The 27867-nt window shown below is 36.4% G+C and overlaps 1 protein-coding gene across 1 annotated transcript; it reads left to right on the top strand.

Moving 5' to 3' along the window:
• The first annotated feature begins 13 nt into the window (after positions 1-13).
• LOC103607846 (dynein heavy chain 12, axonemal-like) lies at positions 14-26797 on the top strand. Its single transcript, XM_008592312.1, is given in 11 exon segments — positions 14-183; positions 6685-6766; positions 6959-6985; positions 17366-17555; positions 18471-18543; positions 19331-19489; positions 19719-19914; positions 21488-21676; positions 22236-22392; positions 23062-23153; positions 26759-26797. Coding segments are annotated over 11 exon segments (1374 nt in total).
• The last annotated feature ends 1070 nt before the right edge of the window (positions 26798-27867 follow it).

Raw genomic sequence — 27867 nt, 5'->3', positions numbered from 1 at the left:
TTAGCGGACCAAGATGTCAGATCCAAACAAAGCTGCCATTGCAGCAGAAAAGGAAGCTCTGAAATTGAAGTTACCCCCCATTGTCCATCCCCCAGATGACATAGGTGTTGACACACCAACACAAAGTAAGCTGCTAAACTACAGAAGATCCAAGGAGCAGCAGAAGAAAATTAATCAGTTAGTGTAAGTAACATATTAGTAAATAGTTCTTTCTTAGAAGCCAAGAGAAATGGTTAGTATTCATATTCTGTTAAAAAGCTTTAACTATGTAGGTTGTTCATGGGCAAAATACTGTCTTCAACTTAATTAGAAAAACAATTGAAAAGTAATTGTAATGACAGTAAATATTATACAGTGCTTACTCTATTAGACATTGTTCTTATTACTTTACCTGTACTTCTCACAACAACCCTATCGGGTAGGTACTGTTGTTATCTCTATTTTTTAGATAAGTAAGCTGAGGCACAGAGAAGTTAATTAACTTGCCGCAGGTCATGCAGATGGGGTTTGGACCCAGATGGTCTGGTTTTAAAGTTCACATTCTTTAAGCACCATATTATCCCTCCTCAATATATTATAACCATACTAGTCCCTGAAAGTAAAACCAAGTAATTGGGCCTCAACAAATAACATTGCATTTGAACACATACTTTACAAAATATCTTGAAACTATTTGTATTTAATTTTTTTCTTTACAAGAAGAAACATAGTCCGACATCCTGTCCCTCCCCACCCAACTCCCCCCATTTAGTGGAAATTGAAACTAATTTAGGTACCAGCTACACAGGCTGTGATAAGGATGGTTCAGTTCAATTCAGCAATTACTGAAAATTTCCTAAGCACCTGACTCTGCTGGGCCCTGGGGATGAAAAAGAAAATGATGTGGATCTCATTTACAAAATTTCAATCCGACACTGAACTATAAAATGGGAAATTTCTCTCTGGTGGATTCCTGCTTCTCTTTCTGCATTCTCTTTCCTTTCTTGGTTGGCCTCATTTATAAACATTTTTGCAGCTGACTAGATTTTAATGTTACATTGCTTATGATCATATTGTTGCTAATTTAATAATTAAATTTTTTGCTAATTTTACTTTCCTTACAATTAAACAGGCCTGTTAATCATATAACTTCTTTAGATTTACATTTTTTATTAGTCCATCAATCATTTACTTATATTTAATTCTGAATTTATAAGATATATTAAATAACATCAGTACATGTACTATCAGAGATTGTTTACCCCCTCCATTCCTAAAACTGTACTTAGTGTTTCAGTAGACTTAGATTATTCTTATTCCAGCACTTTTCATTATGTTACACTGTCATACTGAACTACTTGCAATTTCATGAATATACTATATTTTTCACAGTTTAGAGATGTACTCTGCAATTTCCTTCACTGTACTGTTCGCCTGAATACTTATGCAAGTTCTTCAAGGCTTAGTTTATGGATCACCTCCTCTAGAAAGCCTTCTCCAAATCTCTTTCATTCTGTTATATCCTTTCCTACATATTTCTTTTACATCAGTTTATTTAGCAGATATTAAATACCTGCTGTTACACAGACACTTTGCTTGTCAGTGGGGAGACCGTAGAAAACACAACAGAAAGAACTGTGTCTTTAAGAACTTTGTATGCTAGTGGGAGGAGACAAATGTAAAAAAAAAAGTGTATTTTTTACAAATGTAAAAAAAGTGTAAAAAAAATGTAAAAAAAAAAGTGAACCTTTTAGATGGTGATGGGTGCTATGATGAAATAATATAGTGAGACAGAGAGTGATGGGGAGGGTGTTCCCAGGAACACTGCAGAAAAGGCCTGTGGAGATAATATGTAAGTAAGAGATCTAAAGAATGAGAAAAACCTGTCATTTAAATAAACAGGAGAAAAGCACTCTAGCAAAGGGGATAGCAAGCATGAAAACCCTAAAATATGAATGCTTTTAGTGTGTTCTAGAAATTGACAAAGGCCAATGTCATTAGAGTATCCACAAGCCTGGGGAAGAGTGGTGTCAGGTGAAGATGGAAAGGAAGGAGGGAGCAGATTGTGCAGAGCTTTGAAGGCCATGATAAGGAATTCAGATTTTTATTTTAAGTGCAGTGGAAGGTATCAAAATGTTTTAAACAGAGAAGTGACATGAAATCTGACTTACATTTAAAAGATAACACTCTGGCTATTAAGAATAGACTGAGGTAGAGGGAAAGAGGGCAAGAGTAGAAGGAAACAAGGAGACCATGTGGCACAGATGAGAACTTAAGGTGGTTTGGATAAGCGGAGGAGGAGAGAAGATTTACAAGGGATGTATTTTGTAGCCAGAATCAATAGGATTTCCTATTGGATTGGCTTTGGTAGCTAAATTGCTGGTAGTGTCAAGTACAGAGAAATGGTAGTCCAGGATCTGGGGGGTAAAAAGCACTAATTCTCTTTTGGAGTTCAAGTGTCTATGTAACATTTAAGGGGAAATATGTTAATAGACAGTTGGATACATAAGAGAAGACTACGCTAAGATATAAATTTGGAAGTCACCAAAATGTAGATGATTTTTAAACTATGGGTAATCGCGGAAATCACTTACAGAGAGAAAGAGAGAGTGAAAATTGAGAAGAGTGAAGGCCTAGAGCTAAGACTTTAGGAACAATTACATTTAGATGTTATGTGGAAAAGTGTCAACCAGCTAATAGACTGAATGGGGCAGGAGGAAAAGCAGAAGAGCAGGATGTCATAAGCAGAGGGAGCAGAGTATATTAGAACACAATGGATTTCCATTTATTTTCTTAGTTGTCTTTCTCCTACACTTCACTTTGACATGCTTAAGGAGAGAGATCTCAACACAAAGCACAGTGTCTGGCATGTTACTATTGGTGAATGAATGAGTGAATGAATGAATTTTCTTTTAAGGAAGAACCTTACCTTACTGTGATTTATACAGATCTTTAAATAGTACTTTCTTTTTTTTTTTTTTCCTTTTTTCGTGTCCGGCAACGGACCGCAACCCTCAGTGTCGCGCCCGACCGTACCGGACCGGGACCGGCAACGGGATCGCAACCCTCGGTGCTGCGCCCGCCCCTCGCTCAGCCAGTGAGCGGGAACCGGTCTGTATGTGGGATCCGAACCCTCGGCGGGAGCGCCGCTGCGCTCCCAAGCGGCGCACTGTAGCAGTGCGCCACCGGGCCGGCCCTTTAAATAGTACTTTCATTTGAGTTTTTTTTTTTTTTGACTGGTAAGGGGATCGCAACCCTTGGCACGGTGTGATCTGCACCATGCTATGCCAGTGAGCGCACCGGCCATCCCTATATAGGATCCAACCCCACGGCCTCGGCGCTACCAGCGCCACACTCTCCCAAGTGAGCCATGGGGCCGGCCCTGAGTATTATTTTTAATTAAAATACTGCCTCAAAATTACCTGAAGCATAGTGCTATATTAGTACTGAGATTGAAACTTGCCATTTGTTTCTTTGGGAAAAATGCATTTAGAATTAAGGGTTTTTATATTGGAAACACATATTTCTGGATGGTCATGGACTTTGTGATTCTCCATTCTCTTGCTACCTCTATCTGTTAGGTGATAGAAATGCAGACTTCTCTGTTTCAAAGGTGGGGTGAAGTCTGTGAATAGAGGGAGGTCCAGGGATGAGGTAGGATGTAAGGAGTCATGGGCAGAATTGAGCCCCCTGCTGGGACCAGTCCCAGGGAACACCTGGCTGAGCCAACATCACTTTGTAGCTTTCACGGGAATGAGCTTGTCTTCTTCCGTGGCTTCTACCTCCCCTCTTGATTTAAGCCAGTGTTTCTCTCCTTACCGCATGTGGTCTCTCATGCAGTCTTTTGAAATTATCCAATTTTTGTTTGTTTGTTTTTATTGTTATTATGCAAAGCAAAGACAGACAGGGAATGAAAAGGCTCACTCTTATTTTCTTCTCAGCTCTTTTTATTTATAGTCAGTGGGAGAAAACACACCCCAGAAATTATTGCTATATTAAAGGGTGGCATTTATATATAATAAGCTCAAGGAAATCAAGTATGTTTATGTTGGGATAAGTACAGTGCAAGCCTGCCTATGAATAGCATACCAAAGTATAAGGCAAATTCCTTGAAAGTAATGATGGCTAAGAGCTAGACTATTCAGGGAGATAGGATAGATGAAGAGAAGTCTGGCCTGGGTTTTGAAGATTAACAAGAAAAGAAGGAGGGGGTTGTTCCAGGCACATTTTCTAATTCAGAAAAAGTCTTAGGAGTTTTAGTGTAGTACAGGCTCAATAAGATTCAACAGAAAAATGAGGCTACTCAAAAATTAATTCTGTCTTTGGCTACTTTATTATTTTATTTTATTTTAAAAATTTTAAAATTTAATTTTAATATTTACTTGTACTTATCTGTGGGGTACAGTGTGTTGTTTCAATACATGCATAGACTGCACAATGAGATCATGTGGTATTTGTATTTTTGTGTTAGGCTACTTCAATAAATGTAGAATGATTAGAATATGAGAGAGAAAATTTTTACTCTGCACCGGTCAAATGACTTCTGGAATTCTGGTATTACCCTTTAAGAGGGACATTAATAAACCAGAATAGCTACAAAGGTGAGTGAGGAAACTTGTAACTACATAATTTGAAGGAAGCTGATTTGCTTAACTGGTGAGAATATAGGCTCTGGCATCAGTCAGGCCTGAGTTCTTATCCCATCTAGAGGCAGCTTATTAGCCGTGTGAATTTGGCATGTTACATAACTTTATTTATCTTCATGTTTCTGTCTATAAGATGGAGATTTTAAAAATGGAATTTTATGTAACTTTATCTTTATGTATCTGTCTATAAGATGGAGGTAAAAATAGTTCTCTTAGCATTGTTGTGAGAGTTAAATGAGATCCATTCACATAGAGATCTTAAGCCAATGCCTGGAACATAATAAACACACCACAAACAGTAATTCTTATTAACAGGAATACTTGAAGGAACTGGATATGTATCATTAAGTTTTGGAAGGGTAACATGCAAAAATATGCCTTTTTCTATATAGTTCCATGGAATACAAGTTGCAAGGATACAACTCAATATAGGAAATTTGTTTCTAAGAATATGAGCTAGCTGTCAATAATTTGGGCTGCCTCAGAAAGTGATGACTGCCATTCCCCACCCTTCCCCCGACCCCAGGGTACCATGGGTACAACTTAATATTGTTGAGAGTATTCATGTGCCAGGTAAGGTACTGAACTAGACATGTGAAATCTTTTCTAAGTCCAGTATTCTGATCATTCATTCGACAGATATTTATTGAGCTCCTACATCTTGATGGACACTAAGTGGTGTGGATAAAACAGTGAGCAAAACAGACATGGTCTTTGTTTTTATGCAGTTTACCAGTCTATGATTTTATGGTTCCAGTGGTCAGCCTTTCCTTGAAACTCCTTTTGGTTCTCCTCTTACCTTTCTGACGGTATCTCCTTTGCTCCTTCAATTGTTATTTTGTCTCATTCCTGTCACACTTGGCATCCTTCAGTCTTTTTCTGAAGTCTCTTTTTCTTTTTTGCTTCTTTGGCCATCTCCAGCGTATCTAGCCTTTATAAATGGTTAGATTTATCTTCCTAGAAATGTTTCCATGCTTAAAAACTCTCTGAATCCCCATAGTCTTTTGAATAAGAAAGCTTGCTAGTTGAGGCCCTTAGCTGGATATTCCAATCCACTTCTTCAGACTTATCTTTACCTGATCTGTAAGCATTGGGCAGATTGTACAACTCCCTGCACCCCCTTTTCCTCTTTGATCCTTCCTTTGCCTTCCTATTTTTCAGGGTGTTTGTTTTCTCAGATCCCAGGAAAACCACATCTTCACCTGAAATCCTCTTTTTCATTTAATGCTCATTGCAAATGGCAATGTGTTCATGTGGCTTTCACAGGTACTCTGAGGTGGAAGTAAACTTGTCCCTCCTCTGAACCACCAGCGTGCCCATATGGCACTGTTTTTTTCTACTCATCTAGTCAGTTTATAAATTCCTTGAGATTTGTTGCTGCTATATTTTAATAGCACCTACTATGGTGACTTGTATAATGTAGGCATTTAATAAATATTTATTGACAGTTGATGGATTATATAATTTGATACAATTTAATTTAAAAAGGAAATTATATTTTATGGATGATAAAAATCCATGAACAGTTTTGAAGGCAAAAACTGTTTATTGGGCACCAACTACGTACCAGGTACTTTCTAGGCATTGGGGATAACAGCAATGAATAGAACAGTCTACAACATATCCTGTATCAAATGATGGTAAGTGCTATGAAGCAAGATAAGTAAGGATAAAAGGAATGGATAGAGAAGGAGTTACTACTTAATACAGAAGGTGAGGGAAAGCTTCTATGACAGGGTAGCATTTGAACAGAGATAATACAAATAAAGGCCCACTCTACATGAGCATTAATTTTTAAATTGTCAATAAGTTATAATTGAAAAAAATTGATTTTTATTTTTAGTATCACTCTTTCACATTATACATGAATAATTTAAAAATTAAGTTCTCATTGATAATAGCTATTGAGATTTGTTTCTCATAGAAAATTCAGTGAGATAACTCTTGAATATTTCTTCTTTTAGTATGGTTGAAAGAATGTTCAAATTGTAATGTTTTAATAATTTATGGCAATGTTAACTTCAAGAGATTCATACATTTTTCTAACTATAAATGTCAGAATTGATGGAGCCAAAAGAAACTTAGACAGAACACTGGATAAAAGAACACCTTCATTACCAGAGCCCGATTATCCTTCAACTGTAAGTTTATGTTTTCTTTTTAAAAAATGTATTCTTACACATTTTAGTTCTTAATTAAGTCAATCTCAATATAACTTATATTTATAAAGGAATAATATATATATTTTAAACTATATTTTTAATTTAAAAAGTTTAAATTAATTTAAAAAATCTCTTCCTTGATTTAATTATGTCTTGTTTGTTTTTTGACAGATGACCAGTGAAATTAAAAAAAAAGGAGTGAGTTCAAGTTTTTACATTTCTTGTTTTGAAAATGTTTAAATTATGACAAAGTAGTTCCTTCTAAGATCATCTGCTAAGTCCCATTTTAGAAAAGGAAGAAATTTAGAAACAGATTTTTATTTTCTCTGCTCAGGGAACATGCATATAATTGATGATAGTATGGGTTTTAAGAGTTATATTTTTGTTGCTATTCATTATTTGAGGATTAGTTGTATAAATATTAGTTTTTATTGCAAACAACTGAAAAAATATTTGAAGTGGCAGTTATAAAGGAAATGTATCTCCCTTTTTTTCATTGGGGCAATAATTGATCCTAATATTGATATAATGATGGTTATTTATCCATTCAACTAATACTATACTTATTGAGAATCTTTTATGTGCTAGCCACATGCTAGTTGCTAGCAATTAAAAAAAAAAAAAAGACATTAACTGCATGGGTGACAAGGTCATGTGATTGGTGGAAAGATGATAGCATGTAAAATTTCTTTAGTAGCAAAGGATACAGAAACTTATGGAGCTGGTTACACACTGTTCCCTGATGGGGGGTATAAACTTCCCAATACATTTTAAATTCTCTTTGGGGATAGAGGGCTGAGGATAATACCTTCATGTGGATTGAGGATATTTGGAGAACCTCTTTTTGCTATTGCAGGTTTTCATTTTTTTTTTTTTTTGTCTTTTGTCTTTTTCCGTGTCCGGCAACGGATCGCAACCCTCAGTGTTGCCCCCGTACCGGACCGGGGACCGGCAACGGGATCGCAACCCTCGGTGTTGCTCCCGCGCCTCGCTCAGCCAGTGAGCGGGAACCGGTCTGTATGTGGGATCCGAACCCTCGGGCGGGAGCGCCGCCGCGCCTCCCAAGCAGCGCACTATCCAGTGCGCCACCGGGCCGGCCCCTCATTTTTGTTTTTTAAATGCCTTTTATCCTCCTTCCCCTGCCTCTCAGCTTTTCTGGAGACTTTGGACATGGATCTGCTTCTTTACTAGGTATAAGAACTGATACAAAACAACCCCCAAACATTAATAAATATTTATTGTGAGCCTGGGTGCATTGCAAGACATATTTGTGTGTATGTGTTTAGCATTCTTACTGTTCCTTCGCAGATCTTGTCAGGCATGAAAACAGTCATTCACTCTTGAGTCCACTACTCTTAGCAATCTGGATTCTATGAGCTCTACCACTTTATTATTAATATCACCAGTGACCACTAATTGCCAATCCAAAGGATATTTTGTCAATAATCCTCTCTCTAGACCTCCATCTGACTTTTTAAAAATCTTCTTTTGAAATATTTGGACACATGGGTCAATGGAACAGAATAAAGGACCCAGAAATTGACCCACACAAGTATAGCCCACTGATTTTGACTAGGGCGGAAAAATCATTCAATGGAGGAAGGATAGTCTTTTCAAGCAGTGGGTTGGAGCAATTGGATATCCATAAAAACAAAGTGAAACAAAAGAAAAACTTCAGTCTAAACCTCACACCTTATTCAAAAATTAACTAAAAAGTGGTTATATAGGTTTAGATGTGAAACATAAAACTATAAAAAAAACTTTTAGAAGAAAACATAGAAACATAAAACTATAAAACTTTTGAAAGAAAACCTAGGGCTAGGCAAAGAGTTCTTAAGCATGACCTCAAAAGCTTAATCCATAAAATTTTAAAAACCCAATAAATTAGATTTCATCAAAATTTAAAACTATTGCTCAGGAAAGACCTTGAAGAGGATGAAAAACAAGATATACACTGGAAGAAAATATTCACAAATTACATGTTCAAAAAGGACTTATATCTATATAAAGAATTCTCAAAGCTCAACAGTATAAAAACAAGCAATAAATTAGAAAATGGGTAAAAGACATGAACAGACATTCTGCCATAGAGGATATATGAATAGTAAGTAGGCACATGAAAGATGTTCAACATGATCAGCCATTAGGGTAATGCACATTAAAATTGTGATAAGTTTTTACTCCATGCCTGTTAGAATGACTGAAATAAAAAATAGCAACAATTCCAGCTGGCTTTTGATACTGTTGACCATTTATTTCCTTTCTAACATTCCCTTATATTTATTCTTCTGGTTCTCTATTATTTCTCTGTTATCTTCATGGATTTCTCTTCCTTGCCTGGCTGCGACCACTGTTCTCTTTCCTTGAATCTCCCTGGATGGTTCTCTTCTTTTCTGATTTCAACTACCTTCCACGTGTAGATGACTCCCAGAGATTTTTATGCACAAATACCTCAAACTTAACATGTCAAAAAATTGAACTCATTAGCTTCCTCCGCAAGACTCCTTCCTTCTTCTCGTTGTTATCTCTATCTGTCCAGTTACTTGTGGTTAAAATATCTGAGTCTTAACTTCTCTTTTCTTCTCCCCAACTATGTATCTGTCAAACAATTAGTCTTGATATGTTGTGAATATTTCTCAAATCAGTTCTGTTCTTGTTCTAGCCTTAGATCAGAACTTCATCTCTTGTCATGATGAAAGCAGCCATTAGTGGCTTCCCATAACCTATAGAATTAAAGCTTAATGTGGCATGCAAGGCCTTCTATGATGTGACCCTGGCTTATTCTCCAGCCTCCTCTCTCACCACTTTCCATATCATACTTTATGCTCCACCAACATGGATTTGCTTATTATTCCTTAAGGAAATATGACATTTCCCACCTCGCTGCTTTTGCCTAGCATGTTCTCTCACTATCCATGCTTCTTTTACCTGGCTGTCTCTAATTCAGCTCAGTAATCAACTCCAGGAAGCCTTCTCCTATGCCTGTGGATTTGGGTAGATGACTTCTTCTTTGCTCCCATTATACACTGTTCATTATTATTATTTTACTCAACAACATTGTATTAGGTATTGTGTTTATATTTTTAAACATAATATTAACTATTTCCTATTAGATAAACTTATTTATTATCTATTTGCTAATCTTGAGGCTAGGAATTGCTTCCTAATCATCAACAACTACGGTATTGAGTACAAGAGTAGGTACCTAATAAATCATTGATCAATAGGTAAATAAAAAATATGAGGGTACTTCGAAAAGTTCATGGAAAGATTCATATTATCTTTTAATTCTATTTTTCCATGAACTTTTTGAAGTACCCTTATGTAATGTTATGATAGAAGTCTGAAGAGACTATAATGAGGGTATAAAGTAGGAAGTTTTCAGGAAAGATTTTGAAAGTACATGGTTTGACTCAGAAAAAAGAGATATTGTCTTGCTAAAGGTCAAATATATTTTTAATTTAGGAGATGAAAGGGTTAAAAAAAGGTATAAGTTAAGGATGCATAATTACAATAATGAATTTTAAGCTCCCTGTCACTATGTAGTCATGTAATAATTTTATTCAAGCCTAGTTTTTATATACTATTTTAGAGCTTGACCCTGACCTACTTTATTGAACTGCTACAGGTTTGGGAGATTGAGAAAATATCTTCTTTGTTTGTAATTAATTCATTTATTCATGAGATACTTAATAAATGTCAACTATATACTTGGTCCTGTGCTAGATGCTGAAGATTGATGAACAAGATGGACACATAGGCTCTTATGGAGCTTATACTTTAATGGGAAACACATGTAATAAGTAAACAAACAAAATATTATTTTTAAAAATTTTGTTTAATAGATAAACAAAATTGTGATAAGTACTACAAAGGAAATACAGAGTAATATGATAGAGAGTGACTATTGAGGGAGTAGGGCTATACTGGGCAGGTGGTTGGGGGAGGTGTTCCTGAGGTGGTGACATTTATGGAGACCCATGGTAGAAAGGAGCCAGCCATGGAAAGACCTGGGGTTGAGAATTTCCCAACAGAGGGAACAGCTGAATTTAAGTTCCATGAAGGGGTAAACAACTTGCTATGTTCAGGAACTGAAAGAAGGCCAGCTTGACTAGAGCAAACTGATTGAGCTCATGGGAAGGTATATCAAGAAACAGATCATGAGGACCTTGTAGGCTATGGTAAGGATTTTACTCAAAGTGCAGTGGGAAGTCATTGGAGTGTTCTACTCATGGGAATATTATAATGTATATTTATATTATAATTTGATTTAGTTTTAATGAAAAAGTCTTTGACAGTGATGTAAATAAACCCACTTTGATGCTTTAGAAAGTGACTTGTGGGGCCGGCCCCATGGCTCATTCGGGTGAGTGCAGTGCTGTTAGCTCCGAGGCCACGGGTTCGGATCCTATCTAGGGATGGCCGGTTCGCTCACTGGCTGAGCATGGTGCGGACGACACCAAGTCAAGGGTTGCGATCCCCTTACTGGTCCAAAAAAAAAAAAAAAGAAAAGAAAAGAAAATGACTTGTGGCCAATGAAAAGCAGGAAGAACCAGTTAGTTGTAGAAGAAGATGAGAGATAATTATAGTTTGGACTAGAGTGATAGTGATAGAACTAGAGAGAAATTATTAGACCCAAGATATATTTTGAATGTAGGTATGACAGGCCTTGCTGACAGACTGGATGTGGAGGGAGAGGAAAAGAGGAACCAAGGAAGACTCTCAGAGTTTTGGCCTGATTTTACAGGGTAATTGGTGGTGCTGATTATTGAGATGGGTGAGATGAGTTAGGAGCTGGGGAGATCAAGAGGTCTCCTTTGGCTGTACCAGATTTTAGGAAGAGCTCAGTTTTAGAGATATATAGGTAGGACCCATCAACATATGTAGATGATATTTATAGACATGGAAGTAGATGAGGTCATCTAGAGAGAGAGGAGAAGGAGGGGGGAGGAGACCAGCTTCATTACTAGACAGAGGTCAGCCCGTTGATACAGTGAGGGATTGGGAACCATCAGAAGACTTTTGCAATCAAGCAGCACATTAATGGAGTGTACATAGAAAATGACCCTCTGGAAAAAATTTGGAGTGAGCAACTGTATTCCTTTCTGTTGCTTATAACAAAAATACCGGACACTGGGTAATTTATAAAGAAATAAAATTTATTCCTTACAGTTTTGCAGGCTGGGAAGTCCAAAGTCCAGGGAACACATCTGGTGAGAGTCTTCTTTGGTGATGACTTTATAGCAACACAAGGTGTCACATGTTGAAATAGCTGAGAGAGAGTAATCTCCTCATTTGCTCTCCTTTTAAATCTGTTAGAACCATGCCTATTACTCCCTGAATGGATCAGTCCATTCACAAGGGCATAGTCCTCACAATCTAATAACCCCTTTAAGGCCGCACCTTTCAATTACTGTAGTAGGATTTCCCACCCTCAACACTTACACTGGGGATTAATACATGAACCTTTGGAGAACACAATTCAATCCATGGCAGTAACTAATTGGGAAAAAAAATTTAAAATAGGAGACAAAAGAAAAAATGTTCATATAGTACACTCTCCACTCATTTAAAAAATCTTTTTATTTTGAAATAACTTCAGGCTTACAGAAAAATTGCAAAGGGAATACAAAGAATTCCCCTATATGCTTCACCTGTTCCCATAATGTTAACATCTTTGCCCAAAACAATGATTGCTATAGTGGTTGCCAGACAGTAATTTTTCCATCATTCCTTCTACATTTTTTTGTTTGCTTGTTTGTTTTTTGTTTGGCAGGTGGCTGGTTTGGGGATCATTCTGCTTTTTTTAGTTGGAATTTTGTAATAAGGAAGACCTTTATTCCTTCTTTCCTTCCTTCCTTCCTTCCTTCCATCCATTCATCAGTATGTGCTATGAATTTTTACTATAGCCTTTGAGTTATAATGTGTTATTATTATGAATAATTTGGATGTTTAGTTGTCCAAGATTTGGCTAGTGGAAGTACTTTGAGTTGACTCTTATATCCTTCTTTACATATTCTATCATTCTTTGAGCATTTCCTTACATTCTGGGACAATAAGATGTTCCAGGCTCATCCTTTCCAGTCCTGGAATCAGTCATTTCTCCCAGGATTTCTGGCTCCTTTTAGTGGAGAATGGTGTTTAGAAACCATGATATGAGTGTGAGGTGTGCTTCTTGATACTGGGGTGTCGTTGCTTTCTTCATTCTATCTGCAGAAAGAACTAGGAAATAATTATCTCTCTATATATCTTTCTATCTCATCCAGCTATCTGTCTGTCTGTCTATCTTAAAAACCATGGATTCATACTGATGCTTCCTATTCCAATTCAGCATCACAGGGCTCATTCTAGTCTTCCCCCTTTCTGTATTTGTAGTTCCCTTCTCTGACAATGAGGAAACTGCCTTTCATTAACCACAATATGTTTGTTAATTTTGTTAAACCCTAGAATATACAAAGTTTCAAAATTGCTATGCCATACCACTGTGAAAAACAAACTCAGTATAGTTCAATATTTGTCTGTAGATTTTTGTACTTAGCCTGAGGGTATATAGTTAAAAGTTCAAAAGTTACTTTGGTTGGTTCTACACCCCTTTTCAATGTGGCTAGGTTATTAATTTGGAATCTAGTTATGTTCATTTATTTCTGTTTCTTTTCATTTGGAGCCTCCCCCACCCCCGCACATTGTTGATTTTCTTTACTTATATTTTGAGCATGTGAAACAATAGCAAGGTTTAAAAGTCAGAACTATAGCAAAAGGTATGCTCTGAGAAGTGTCCTCCATCCTTTCTACCCCATTCCCATCTCCCCCATATTTTCTACCCATTCAGCTCACTCCCTTTGTATAATCAACCTCATTTAATTTCTGGTTTATCCTCCTTATGTTTATTTTTTCACAAATGAACAGATATATTTTATCATACACAAAATGCATAATACCATAGATACTCTTTTACATTTTGTTTTTTAACGTAACAGTATATTCTAGTTATCACTCCATATCTATTTATAGAGATCTTCCTCATTCTTCTTTATTGTCACACAGCACTCCAATGTGTAGATGAATGTTTCCAGTATCTTGCTGCAACAGATAACCTTATATATGTGTTTTCATGTTGTTGGAGGTGTATTTTCAGTTTCTAAAAGTGGACTACTAGGTCAGTATGCAGTTTTGTTAGATATTGTGAAATTTCTCTCCAAAAGGTCGTGCCAATTTGTATTTCTACCAGCAATTTATGAGAGTGCTTGCTTCCGCACAGTCTCACCAACAGAATGTGGAGGTCATTGTTTTTATTTTTTGTCAGTCTGATAGGTGACAAATGGTATCTCAGGGTAGCTTAAATTTGCTTTCTCTAATTATGAGTGAGACTAGACTTCTTTTCATATTGCTAAGGGCCATTTTTATAACATTTTTGTTGTGAAATGTTGGTTTATATATTCTGCCTATTTTTCTATTATTTTTGTCTTATTTTCCCCTCAATGTTTACAAATTGTGGTAAAATACAGGTACACAAAATAAATCATCTTAACTATTTTTTAACATACAGTTCAGTAGTGTTAAGTATTTTCACATTGTGGTGCAACCAATCTTCAGAACATTCTCATCTTGCAAAAGTGAAATTCTATCCGTATTAATTAAAAGTTCATCATTTACTCCTCCCCCCCAGCCTCTGGAAACTACCATTCTATTTTCTGTTTCTGTGAATTTAACCACAAGTAATACAGTATTTGTCTTTTTATAATTGGCTTGTAATTTCACTTAGCATAATGTCTTTAAGATGCCATCATCCCCTAAATTTTAAAGCATTCTTCGTAATTTATCTGAGATGTATGTTGCAAATATTTTCTCCCAGATTGCCAGTTGTCTTTTGACTTTTTTTCTTATAACATTTTTGCCGTGCAAACATTTTTATTTTTATGTAGTCAAAATTTATCCATCACTCTTAAAATTTTTGTATATGGAATTTGATACATAGTTAAGAAATTTTTCCCTACTCTCAAGTTATAGAATATTTTAACCTCTTTCCTCCCCCCCCAAATTGCACCTATATTTTATTTATTTATTTATTTATTTTTAGTAATCATTTACACAGATCCCACTGTGTTTTATTTAATTATTTTTGACAGTTTTGAGTTTATTTATTTATTAATATTATTCTTTTACATTCTGTGATGTTGTTGTGGAGGAGTTGGTAGGGAAGGGGAGAAGGGAAAGGGGGAGGAAATAGGGTAGAAGGAGGAAGGAGGAGGGGTGGGGTTGAGGCCTGTGGCACCCCCCTCATTCCTGCACGGGAGACCAGGGGGCTTCAGGCTGTGTCTTGGTCATTGCTGGGCTGGGTGCAGATGTCAGGGGGATGTGGCTAAAGCCCTCTCCCCCTCACTGCCCAGGCTCAGGAGCCTGGGGCTCTTCCTGTGGAGACTCAGTCAGGACTGGGTGGGTTGTGACTGTTGGGTGGCGGCATAGTCAAGGTGCTCGGTCCCCTCACCCCCCCCAGCTCAGGAGAGCCTGGGTGTTTCCTGCAGCAGCTCGGTGGTCATGGCTGGGCTGGTTGCAGGTGTTGGGGGGTCTGGCTGAGGCCCCTTGCCCTCCCTCCTCCTTGGCCCAGGGGAATTCCAGTCCTTCTAGGTTTTATAGATGTTCTTTGGTGATGTGAGACCTTTACTAGTTAATATGAAACTTTGTCTCTGGTCTGTGGGTATTTGTTTTTCTTCCAGTTCTGTGTTGGATGATTTGCTGTTCCTACCACTTAAACTCTGCACTGGAACTAATTTGTTATCCTTTGCTTACTTTAAAATGGGGAACTTCCTGTGGGGGCCAGCACTTGTGCTCTGTGGTTGAGCTAAATTGTTGCTTTGCTGCTGATTCCCTGGGGAAGGCTTTTTGTGTAGCTCAGGTTTTAATGGTTGACTTTATAGGTACTTCTGGCTCTCAAGAGATCCGGTACACCTGGGTTGTGTAGAAACTCTGGACTGGCCCTGAGTCTTTTCAGCAAACTGAACCCCCTGCAGTTCTATATTCTTGAGCAGTCTCCACTGAGTGGCCCTGTGCTGATTGGGGGGCAGACTGTCTGTCCATGCTATGCCCCAGTGTTCTCCCAGTGGGCCCATCTCCCCCACTGCCTGTGCTCCAAACACTTCCTGTGGGGCCAGCCATTTGCCGGTCCCTTGCGATGACTCACAGGCCTCTAAGTGGCTCCTTTTTTACAGTTGTTGTGGCTCCTCACTTCTCTGTCAGTCCACGGGAACCCTGTTGGTGGTACTGGTCGCCTGAGGGCCACCAAGGCCCTCTTCTCCCCTGCCGCCTCCAAGCAACTTCATAGGAAGGGCACAGCTGCATCATTTGCCAGCTCCTGCTCCATGCACTCACCAGCTCCAGACTTGAAGCAGCTGAGGCTCAAAACAGTCGCAGTGGTTCGTTCTTTCTCTCATCATGGCTTCTCCCACTTTCATGCATTCTGTAGGTCTCTCCTCCTCTTCCCCTGGGCTCTAGTGGCCCCAGTTTGGTTGTTGTTGGTTTTTAATAGTTGTAAATTGGTTGATTTGTGGGAGAGAGTGATGCTGGCAACCATCTATTCCACCATCTTGACTGGAAGCCCATCCTTTTTTTAATAGTCCTTGTATAGTTTTATTGTTTAAATTAAATTCCTGATCTGTTTGGAGTTTATTCTTGTGTATGATGGAAGGTATGGATTAATTTATTTTTATCCAAATAGCTAACTAGTTATCCTAGAACTGTTTATCAAAAGCTGGTGATTTGAGATGCCATGTTTATCACATGCTGAGTTTTCTGATGTACTATTCTAATTCTGGGCTTTCTATTATTTTCTATTAGTCTGTCAATTCATTCACCTGTATGACACTGTTTTAATTAAAAAGGTTTTATAGAATGTTTTAATGTTTCTTAGGGCTAGTCCTCCATTGTAGGTTTTCTTTCTCAGAGTTTTCTTGGCTATTCTTGCTGTTTATATTTCCACATAAATTTTAGGATCAACTAGTCTAGTTCCATAAAAATTTGTGTAGATTTTTTTCTGGTATTGTGTTAATTTAGGGACAAACAGAAATTTTTATGATGTTGAAAATGTCTTTACTAAAATCAAGTGTTGTCTTTTCATTTGTTTATGTCTGTTTTTTGTCAGGGTACTCATTCTTATGGGAGAATTTATGGAATTGTGTTATACTACTATTGCATCAGAATATAATCTCCAAGAGTGCATGGGCTTTCTCTGTTTTGTTTACTACTGTATACTAAGTATTAAGAACAATGTTTGAATATATGTTGAATTAATAAATATTTATTGAATGAAGCAATGTTAGATAAATGATCTTTGTTTTGCCTTGGGATAATGAAGAATATACTAAGAATATTAATTTGACAAGAACTCCTCATAAATAAAGAAAAGGATAAAATGGTTTCTTTGTAAGACATACTTTTAGATAAAATGGTTTTTGTTCTAAAAACATTATTTTTCAGAATATTTTTTATTCTGAAAAAATGCTGTCTTAGGAAGACAGAGCTCAGGAGTTGCAATGAAATGCTACATCATGCACAACACTTAATTCTTTCTTATTATGTTCTCAGTTCAACTATATATATATGAAACAATGTGTAGAAAGTAGTCCTATAGTACCTATTCAGCAGGAATGGCTGGATCACATGTTAAAGCTGATACCTGAGTCTTTAAAGGAAGGGAAAGAAAGAGAAGAACTCGTTGAAAGTCTCATAAGTGAGGTTTCAAGTGACTTTGAAAACAGCATGAAAAGATACTTGGGTAAGTAGCATTTAACACATAGCAAGCCTCTTTTTACCTTTGCTACCCCAGTCCATGGAATCAAAAGTAAAAGTAAACAAAATGAATAATGAACACTATATATTTAAACTATTTATATTTCTTAGGTATGATTTTTATTTAAAGTTTTTATTTTGGGCCTATAATCTGGTTACAATCTTTGTAAAATTTTTTGTGTTTATTAGCTAATAACTTTTTGATTTTTTACTTTGTCTTTATAGTTTTAGCTATACTCTTTACAAGATTGTCATAAAGTATTAATGTTTTTGGGGAAATTTTTTAGGGGTTTAACCTTCACAATTTTTATTGGAATAATTTTTTTCCTTTTACAAATTGACAAAAATTATATATATTTATTTTGTTTTGAAGTATGTATACATTGTGGAATGACTAAATTGAGCTAATTAACATACGTATTACCTCACATACTTATTTTTTTTTGTGTGTTGAGAACAATTAAAACCTCTGTTAGCAATTTTAAAGAATAAAATAAACTGTTATTAACTGTAGTCACCATGTTATACAATAGATCTCTTGATGTTATTCCTCCTATCTAACTGAAATTTTCTATCTTTTGACCAATATCTCCCCAATTACCCCTTTCTACTGGTAACCATAATAAAATAAATGTTCTTAAATGGCCATCTCAGTTACCTTTGAGTAGATAGAATGTGAAATACTGAGAATGTATTAAAGCTTTTCTGTATCTGAATTCACCTCCGAAGTAAGGCAAAAACAGTACCAAGAGTTGGTTTTGTTATAAATAAAGGAGTTTTTTCTTATACTCATTTTAATGCACAGTAAACTATACCATTCAATATCAAAAGTTAGAACCTTTGATATGAATAGATCTTTTCAGGGATTTTCAAGAAGTATTAATACATATGTGTATTTTAGTGCAGAGTGTTCTTGTTAAACCACCGGTTAAATGGCTTGAAGATGAAGGAGGCCCTTTACCCGAATCCCCTGTGTGAGTAACTTATTTTTTTTTTCTTTTTGTCTTTTTTACTGACCGGTAACGGGATCGCAACCCTCAGTGTTGCGCCCGCACCGCGCTCAGCCAGTGGGTGGGAACCGGTCTCCACATGGGATCCGAACCCTCAGCGGGAGCGCCGCCGCGCTCCCAAGCAGCGCACTCTCCAGTGCGCCACTGGGCCGGCCCTGAGTAACTTATTTTAAAAACAGGACTTCTTCTAGTTTTTGATGCATATTGAAAATAAACTGATCTTACATTAAATTCTGCAATTATGAAGCTCAAAAGTATTTTGAATACATCTAAAAAAAATAGTACTATTATTTTTTCCCCCAAAGGTATCTTCTACACTATGCTTGTCTAGTTCTGCTTATATAACTTTATGAAAGTATAACTTAATTTAGCCTCAAGTAAGCTTGGGTGTATGCCAGACAGATTTTCCCATCCTTTCTGTTCAATCCTAAAGACCATGTTCTTTCACTCTACCTGGGGTAATTGAGCCAGACCACAGTGAAAGTTAGCAGAGCACGCACACCTGGGTCATCAGTTTGCCTTACCCACAGATTATCTCTGAGGATGGTGCATTTTCAAGATCTTGATGTGTTTTTATTAAATGTATATCTCTCCCAAGGCTCCCATTGCTGACCACGATTCCCTTTTCTCAATTCCTAGTTTTTTCAGTTTAATATTAATTCCATTTCATAAACATTATTTCCTAAAATTTAGGGTGTACTGTTTTAATCATGTTTGATATGTTTTTGTTTGTTTGTTTTTGCTTTCCCAGAGGCCTAGATTATTCTAATCCTTGGCATTCTAGCTATGTGCAGGCAAGAAATCAAATATTGTCTAATTTGCACATTGTTCATCCAACTATGAAAATGTTACTGGACCTTGGTTATACAACATTTGCTAATACAGTTTTGCTGGACTTAACAGGAATTAGGTAAAATCCCGTATTTATTAATTAACATTTAAAATTTGAATGTCTTCTTGCTTGAGTCTATATTCTCTATATTTTTGACTGTATAATTTTTAAAGTGATTCATAAATCTTCTAAACTTTTTTTTAGATTTTAGAATTTTAAAATTTTATCTTATTTGTTTCAACAATTGTGTATCAAGATCAATATTATCATTTGCTTCAAATTCTTTTTCTTTTTTTTTCATAAATAGAGCTAAAGGTCCAATAGATTGTGAATCACTGAAAAGTGATCTATCAATACAAGCTAGAAAGGCAGAAGAGAAGATAATGAATGCATGGTATCCAAAGGTTATAAATCTCTTTACCAAGAAGGAGGCACTAGAAGGCATTAAACCTGAAAAATTGGATGCATTTTATAACTGTGTTTCCACACTTATGTCAAATCAGGTAAATATGTTTTATATATCTTAAATAATAGTGTTTTTAAATTAGTTCAATATTTTAAATGAAATTCTACTTAAACAGTGCTAAGTAGTTATTTTGAAATAAAGAAAAATATTTTTACTATAATTTTCTTTAAATAACTTTACAGAAAAATATTTAGTTTCTGAACAGTCTAAAATGGTAAGAAAGTCTAAAAGCATGTGTCAATATTATGAGTGATTACATGCTTAAAAGTGCATAAGCTAGTTATCTATAGCTTTATTGGAATATGTTAACAAAAGGAATATCCTAGTAAACATATTTTTGAAATTATTAAGTTCCAAGTTGATTGATTCTTATTTTGTTCTCAGTAATATCTTGGTTCAAAATGTTATTGATCATCTTTAAATGACAAACAGAGAGCAAATATTAATTTTATGTGATTATATTTATGGGCTCCTCAAATTTTTACTATTGAAGACATCAATTCTAGAAAAATAGTTTTGAATAAAAACTTTCCTTTTTACCCTTTTGGTAAAGATCTCCAAAGTTTCTGTGAATTTTGCCTTGCATCTTTAAGAGAATAATATACTTAACATCTAGCATGTACCATTGTAACTAATGTACATGGTTTTCCTTCTGCCTTTACCCTCTTAAGAGGACTATGATTATTAGATAAGAAGTAAAGAGATGAGGAATGTTTTGAAAATCATTTAAGTCCATGTTTGTCTGCTGGGCTAAATTTTCAACATTTGTTTCTATATAAGAATGTAGTATTCATATATGTCAATATAAAAAGTTATTTAAATATATATTTCAAAAATAAAAAAGAAAGAAAGAATGCAATATTCATACTTTAGAAACTCATTGAACGTATTTCTAAGTTTCAGTGCCTTCACTTTGACCTAGCGATGTGCTGGAAATCTGGCTCTCCAGAAAAAAACTCCACCCTGATTTGTAATTTTTGCTGATTTCCGTGGTATAAATATTCCCACCATGGCAGATTTCAAGCTCCTAAGGATTTAGCAAGTGGCTCACAAAATTCTTGAATTTTGAACAATTGGCTCTTGTGACAATAGGAGCTAGCTCTAGCATACCACTACCCCATGTACATTTTGCCCCATTTTACCCTTAGCTTCATGTGTCAGGCCTACCCTACCTTCAGTCTTCACCATGTTTGTTTTTTTGGAATGTCTTCTGTACTAGGGACAATATTACTAAAGAATGTGGAAAGTTCTGAGTTGCCATTTTACGATTGTTGTTATTCTATTAAAAAATTAAGGTTCTGTTTATTTAAAAATAAATTTAATTAAAAAATAAATTGTTCTGATTATTGTTTTAGATTACATTTATTAAGAATATATTGTGCTATCAGAGCACCACCTTTTAACACCAAGGTCAAGGGTTTGGATCCCCTTACTGGCCAGTTGCCAAAAACAAACAAAAAAATAGTTAAATTTTAAAAAAAAGAATATATTGTGCCAAATAAAGATAATTTTTAGGACTAAATGATTTAATTATAGACAATAGTTCACTATTTTAGTTGAAGGTTGAATTTGTACTTCCTAAGATAATTATAATTTATGTTGTTATGCAGTTAAAGGATCTCTTAAGGAGAACTGTAGAAGGATTTGTAAAACTGTTTGACCCACAAAATCAAAAAAGTCTGCCAATATTTAAGATGGAATTGACATTTGATGAAGATAAAATAGAATTTTATCCTACCTTTCAAGATTTGGAAGATGTTGTTTTAGGTTTGGTAGAGCGAATAGCTGAAGCTCTGAAGGTATTACATCATCCTTTCCCCACTGAGTTTCTTTATTTGGCTCTTTTTCATAATTTTAAATTGTTTGAGTCAAATCTTTATGAAATGTATACATATGTAATATGTTTTAACTCTTTGTTTTATTTTTCTCCCCCAAGTTATTTTAAATTACAAAGGGCTTTTTCTTTGAAAAAGTCTCCTGGCTAGAGATGACATTTTCTTCTTTTTTAGAACTTTTCTTGTAGTTATGAATTGATATATCTGTGTATGTTTCATCTCCCCTACTGAGTTGTAAGCTTCTTAAGAACAAGATCAAACTCATACTTCTAAAGCTTTTTAGTATAATCACTTTGACATTATATTTATTCAGTAAATATTTATTGAATGATGGAAAACTAACCCAACTTAAGTTTTATGTCAAACTATAAACTATACAATTTAAAATCATTGTATTGCATCACTATTTTTCTTGGACCATTAAAATCTAAAAAAGAATGTTTACAAAGATAGCATAAGATCTACATATAGACCAATTGCACAATTGGATATTAATTGCATAAATTATTGTTATTTGTGTTAGAATGTCCAAACAATACCCTCTTGGCTATCAGGAACTTCCACACCTGTAAATCTTGACACAGAACTTCCTGAACACGTGTTACAGTGGGCTCTTAGTACACTGAAGGTGGCGGTACATCAGAACTTAGAAGGTGCAAGAAAACATTATGAGATGTATGGTATGTATGACATGTATAACATTATGTATACCTTTTTTCCCATCATTTCATTTTTACTAGAATTTGGTCAGATATTTGGTTTTCTGGGACTGTCATGAAAGAGCAGGGAGAACCAGAAAGGAGCATAGGCATGGCTTTTGGCAAAGTCAAGCATCAAACCCAAGAATTTTGAATTTTGTTGTCTCGTGTAAAGAGTGAATGTTAGCTGGAGCAGGGTGATAGTCAAAAGATAGAAAGAAGAGACGTTGGAATAAGGAGGAAGCTAAATCAAAGGTAAAAGCAAGATAATTTCTGAGGATAGATTTGAAGAGCCTGCAGCCCAATTTTATTTGTCTGTTGTCTCCTCAAGTGTATGTGATGGATAGTTGTTATGTGACATTCTGTTAACCAAAATTTTGTATTAACTGGCATATCTGTACCTCTAAGTTATTTTAAGAGCCTCATATACACTATTACTTTTATTTAAAAATTTCCGAGCTTAACTTGGTTTGCTTTTTAAGTCTCTTTTATTTTATTCTACCTATACCTTTAAAATGTAGTAATCCAAGTATGTTAATACTCTATTAATAATATTTAATTGAGTAGACTACCTTATTTCATGATCATAAAAAAGCACTTTACCTTTTAAAAGGTTATTATTGGAATTTTAATTAGATTATTAATTTTCAGTTGAAAAATATAATTGGCTCCTTGATGGGACTGCAGTTGAAATGATAGAAGCTTTCCAGGCAGAAGATCATACTTTTGATGAATACACAGAGGTAAGTGGTAATTCTGTTTTTATTAATGCCTTTTGCATTTCTTTTAAAATTAGGATCTTTTTATTCTGGAAAACAAATGTTTCAATTAAAGTAAGCAGAATTTCTTATTCAAAACATCATTTTAATTGACTCATTTGTTCACCTCATAATTTCTTTAGGCATTCATTTACTCATTCATTGATTCAACAAAAATTTCCTCATCACATTCAGACATTTAGGAAGATGTTGGCAGTGCAAAAGTAAATAATACATAAACACTGTCCCAAGAAGCTTATATTTGGCCTGGAAGTCTGACATAGAACTTACAACTATAGTATATTGCAATAAGTACTGAAATGGAGATGTGGACAAAGTGTTCTGGGAACACAGAAGAGGCAATGATTGCTTTTTTGCTTTGGAAAATTGGTGAAGGTTTCATGCAAGTGAAAAGTGAGCTAGAATTTGAAGTAGATGTTTATAAATGGAAAAGGAAAGGAATGTAGCATGAACAATGACCAAAAGTGTTCAAACATATTCAGAGAACATCAAATAAACCAAAATACCTAAAGAATAGGTAATAGGAATAAAGTACATGGCAGATTTAGAACATGAAAAAGTTGGAAATGTAAGTTAGAGACACATAGGAAAATCTTGGGATATCTTTGCTCAAGAGTTTGGACTTTGTTGTGATGGTTTTTAGCTATGGAAGTAATATACTTGAATCTGAGTTTTAGAATGATTCTGGCAGCAGCAGGGAAAAAGCCATTGAATGAGAAAAGACTCCTACCTCCTCTTTCTATTGGTTAGAATTAGATATTACACTTCTTGCTGTATAACGGAGACACAAAAAGATTACTCAAAGCAACATGAATGTGATGAGAAGCGCAAAGGGACTGCACCTCAGCACCTCCTCTGTTAGAAGGAGAAACTGGGTACAGCCCCAAGTCGGTTTTTGCTTCAGTTTTTATTGTAAAGACAAGGAAATTACAGGATAAAAACAGATGGTTGATCAATTATAGTAAGAACATAAAGAAATTGGCTATGTACCAATCTTCATCCAAGAATGCATGGTTCAAAATAGTTTAAACAATATACCATCAAAAGAGTCATAAATCTAAGCTATGTGACATGCAAAAGAAACAATAGGATAATCATTAAAGTGCCTGACTTCTTGAGAAACTCAAAGAAACAGCTTAAAGCAAAATGTGGAACAACCCCCATGTACTGACTAATCTAGGAGAATGTCCTTGGAAATCTTAACTCACATATTTTCCCATCATTTAAGTTTTGTCGTATTAAGGGTTATTGCCCTCAGAACAATCCCTGTTTTGCTTCAGTTCTCTTGTTTACATTAAAGGCTTTAGACCTGTGTGAGTTTCCTTCTTACAAAGTCTTCCAATGAACCCATTATATTAACAATCAGTGTATACAATCCCTTACCTAAACAGTGATTAGAATCAATTCAGTGGCTCTTGCCCTCTAACTGTAGGCTCTTGCCTACTGTTCGAGGACTTTTGTCCCGTACATGCATTACCTAAAAACCCTATATTAAAAATCAACTGAGGGCCGGCCCGGTGGCGCACTGCTACAGTGCGCCGCTTGGGAGCATGGTGGCGCTCCCGCCGAGGGTTCGGATCCCACATACAGACCGGTTCCCGCTCACTGGCTGAGCGAGGTGCGGACGCAACACCGAGGGTTGCGATCCCGTTGCCGGTCCCAGTCCGGTACGGGCACGACACTGAGGGTTGCAATCCGTCGCCGGACACGAAAAAAGACAAAAAGGAAAAAAAAAATCAACTGAGAATCAACATATACTTGATTAGAATTGGTTCAGTGGGCTCTTGCCCCCTAGCTGTAGGCTCTTGCCTCATATCTGAGGACTTTTGTCCCATACATGCATTACCTAAAAACCCTATCTAATAACCAAATAGGAATCAAGATTTCTAACCCTCTACAATTAGATTTGTGTTTCTCCATCTTCTCCTTTTCTATTGACTGTTTAAATTTTATTTTTAATGTATAATTTATTTTTTCTAATATTTAATTATGAAAATTTTAATCATACAGAGAAGTCGAAGGAATTTTACAGAGAATAACTCCTAGATTCTAGGTTTACTATGTTTGCTTAATCACATATTTATTAGTCCACCCCTTTTTCCTTCCTTGAGTAATTTCAAGAATGATTAACTTTTTAAAAATCAACTTTCTTGAGGTTTAGTTTACATACAGTAAAATGCACCTGATGTCAGAGACGCAGGTTCTTGGATTTCCCAATGGAAGAATCCTGTCAAGAACCCACAATAACTTTAAGCTCACACAGCAGAGTCACATTCACACTGAAAGTTTATTGCAAAGTGAAAGTACATGGAGAAGAGTGTGCAGGCATTTCCTCATGAGTGGGGAGTGCTCTTAAGGAATTCTTAGGGAAGGGTTTATATGTTCTGGGGTGAGAGTGTTTCTTTGTCTTAACTAAGGGGAGGAATATTCAAGAAAATTGGAAAGGAAAGGGTATTTGGTTCCTTTATGGGCAAACTCTTTTCTGAGAATCAAAGAAAAAGGGGGGTTTTGTACTTTGTGGTTTTGTTTCCTGCTCAGAAAATCACAAGGCTCTGAAGCAGGGTGAGCTGATCAGTAGAGTGGTTAAGTGTTGCTAGCTGGTGTCAGCTTGAGCAGCCTGAATATCCATGAGCAACTTCCCTGGGCAAGTCCCTGTTCTATCCTGCTTCACACCTATTTCAATTGAACAGTCAGATGAGCTTTGACAAATGTACACACCTGGGTAACCATCACAAGTGTCCTTGTACCTCGTCTTAGTTAATTCATCCCAACACTGACCTCGGGCAACTGCTCATGTGCTTTCTGTTACTATAGATTAGATTTTTCTTTTCTTTTTTTTTTCCTTTTTGTCTTTTTTCGTGACCGGTAATGGGATCGCAACCCTCAGTGTCGCGCCCGTACCGCAACCGGCAATGGGATCGCAACCCTCGGTGTCACGCTCTCACCGCGTTCAACCAGTGAGCGGACCGGTCTCTATATGCGATCCGAACCCTCGGCGGGAGCGCCGCTGCACTCCCAAGCGCCACACTCTACTGAGTGCACCACCAGGCCGGCCCAGATTTTTCTTTTCTAAAGTTTTATATAAATACAATCATACATACATACTCTCTTGCATCTGTTTTTTTTATTTGCATAAAGTTTTTGAGATTTGTCTATGTTGTCTGTATCAGTAGTTCTTTTTTTATTGCTGAGTAGTATTTCACTGTATGAATATATGATTTGTTTATTCATTCATCTTTTTTCCTTTTTGTCTTTTTTCGTGTCTGGCAATGGATCGCCCGTACCGGACCGGGACCGGCAACGGGATCGCAACCCTCAGTGTTGCGTCCGCACCTCGCTCAGCCAGTGAGCGGGAACCGGTCTGTATGTGGGATCCGAACCCTCGGCGGGAGCGCCACCATGCTCCCAAGCGGCGCACTGTAGCAGTGCACCACCGGGCCGGCCCCTATTCATTCACCTTTTGATGGACGTTTGGGTTGTTTGCAGTTTTTGGCTATTATGAATAAAATTATTATGGTCTTTTGTATACAAGTCTTTGTGCATACATATGTTTTCATTTCTGTTCCTAGTAGTTGGGTTGCTGGGTGGTATGGGAAATACATGTTTAACTTTTTAAGAAACTGCTAAATTTTCTCAAAGTAGATTACATTTACAATCTTACCAGCAGTATATGAGAGTTCCAGTTCTTCCACATCCTTTCCAACATTTGAGATTATCAGTCTTCTTAACTTTGGCCTTTCTCCTATGTGTATATTGATATCTAATTGTGATTTTAATTTGGATTTCCCTGATGACTAGCGATGTTGAACATCTTTTAATGTGTACTTTCCATCTGTATATCTTTTTTTTTTTTTTTTTTGTCTTTTTGTCTTTTTCCGTGTCCGGCAACGGATTGCAACCCTCAGTGTTGCCCCCGTACTGGACCGGGGACCGGCAACGGGATCGCAACCCTTGGCGTTGCCCCCGCGCCTCGCTCAGCCAGTGAGCGGGAACCGGTCTGTATGTGGGATCCGAACCCTTGGGCGGGAGCGCCGTTGCTCCCGTGCCTCGCTCAGCCAGTGAGCGGGAACCGGTCTGTATGTGGGATCCGAACCCTTGGGCGGGAGCGCCGCCGTGCTTCCCAAGCGGCGCACTATCCAGTGCGCCACCGGGCCGGCCCCTGTATATCTTTTGAAAAATAAATTGTCTCTTCTAATAGCTTGCACATTTTAAATTGGGTTTTTATATTTTATTGCTAAGCTATAATGGATGTATTTTAGTGAGCTATATTATTATAATAACTGTTATCATCGAGTTTTCAGAGTTCTTGTTATATTCTGGGTAAAAGTCCTTTATCTGAAATATGTTTTGCAAATGTTTTCTCTCAGTTTGTGCCTTGAGTTTTCATTTTTTATGACAATATCTTTTAAGGAACAGACATTTTAAATTGTAATGAATTCCAGTCTATCAATTTTTTCTTTTAAGTTTCATGCTTTTTGTGTCTAATCTAAGAAATCTTTTCCTACTGTGTGATCATAAAGATTTGCTCCTATGTTTTCTTCTAGAAGGTTTATAGTTGTAACTTTTACATTTAGGTCTATGACCCCATTGTAAGTTAATTATTGTATGTGGTGTGGAATTTAGGTCATAGTTTAGTTTTTTTCATGTGAATATATAGTAGTTCCAGCACCATTTATTG

This window comes from Galeopterus variegatus, unplaced genomic scaffold (assembly GCF_000696425.1).
Source record: "Galeopterus variegatus unplaced genomic scaffold, G_variegatus-3.0.2 Scaffold7769, whole genome shotgun sequence".
NCBI lineage: Eukaryota > Metazoa > Chordata > Mammalia > Dermoptera > Cynocephalidae > Galeopterus > Galeopterus variegatus.
This window is presented reverse-complemented; position numbering and strand designations above follow the sequence as displayed.